General features: G+C 53.0%; 1 protein-coding gene across 1 annotated transcript in view; it reads left to right on the top strand.

The window, feature by feature from the left end:
* The window catches only part of VOLCADRAFT_87128 (uncharacterized protein), a gene marked incomplete at both ends in the record, with an annotated part of 4849 nt that extends 3833 nt beyond the window's left edge, over positions 1-1016 (top strand). The window contains 2 exons of the mRNA XM_002946933.1: positions 230-262; positions 738-1016. Of these exons, the coding sequence (XP_002946979.1) occupies positions 230-262; positions 738-1016 (312 nt within the window). The remainder of the gene's footprint in view (positions 1-229; positions 263-737) is intronic.
* Between the last annotated feature and the right edge of the window lie 349 nt (positions 1017-1365).

Raw genomic sequence — 1365 nt, 5'->3', positions numbered from 1 at the left:
ACATACACACATGTACATACACACACCCTCTCTCTCGGCGTATACATTGTATGTGCGTGCTGTTTATAATTACTGTTGCTTGCTTATTAGCTCGGACTCCACGCCAATATCATGCACGCTAACCATGTTACTTTATGCACTCCTGCTGGTTGGCCTGTCGCCAAGATATGCAACGTAGTTCGCTCGTCACTAATTATGTACGGCGGTTCCGTGTGTGCTGTACATGCAGGCCTTCGCTATCGCTGGAGCGAAATCCTTGAAGGTGCGGACACGCATGCATGGATAACTATATTTGCTCCATGGTATGAATGTTCGTTGAATGATCATTCAACGAACATTCATAACATGAAGCGATTTATGGATGCATATGAGCTATAGATGGATGCTGAACTCATGAGTACTAGTTCAGCATACCTCCAGTAGTCGCTCGCTGCATGTGCTACACGCATTTACGCAGTGGGAATTCGAACGGACAGTTTTGCATGTATGTACGTACGCGTGTTGGTGCCGCTAAGACGCGCGTTGCACCGTTGGCCCAACGGTGCACCGGGTACCAGAAATGGACTGTTGCTGGTGTCAGGTTTGGGTGCATGCAGCGGGCCTGCCATACCTAAGTGATCACCATGGTGGCCACCTCGGCACACCACTTGAAGCATGAATGGAGTGAGTGAGGTTCCAGTATTGGATCCGAAGAAGAGATCACTGCTGGTGCTGTCCACTGGCTCCTCGGTGGACAGTACCGGCGTCGGACACCCAGACACTACGGCATGATTATTGGCCACAATTGTAGAGTAGCTGGTACACAGTACAGCTCTACAAATCCGCGCGAAGCACGACCACCAGCATTTGGAGAGGCCTTTTCAGCGGCCAGCTACTACAACGACGAAAAGTTCCAAAGAGGCACCTTCCATGCAAGCAGGTCAAACCCCACTCCACGGCTCGGAAAGCGGCCCTGTGCAACCAGCACCAGCAAGAAGGACCCTCCCCTGCCCCGCATTTCGAAGGGGTGGCCGTGATAAGCACAGGCCCCTCGCCCCAGGGCCGCAGGACAAAAGCCGCATATATAGGGGGAAGTTAATCAATCATGGGCAACCCTATCAGCCACCATCCACCAAGACCGCCATGAATTCCGCGGACAGATTAGGGCTTTCAAAGACGTGGCAGGGAATGGGAGCCTGTAATGGATTATTAGTAATACGCCCCGAACTGCTGACGTGGAAGAATTGCTGGAACTGGTTGCCAGGAAGGCTCGAAGCACCGAAAGCACATACACGCACACGCACACGCACACGCACACGCACACGCACACGCACACGCACACGCACACGCACACGCACACGCACACGCACACGCACACGCACACGC

This window comes from Volvox carteri, assembly GCF_000143455.1.
Source record: "Volvox carteri f. nagariensis unplaced genomic scaffold VOLCAscaffold_4, whole genome shotgun sequence".
In the NCBI taxonomy this organism is placed as follows: Eukaryota; Viridiplantae; Chlorophyta; class Chlorophyceae; order Chlamydomonadales; family Volvocaceae; genus Volvox; species Volvox carteri.
This window is presented reverse-complemented; position numbering and strand designations above follow the sequence as displayed.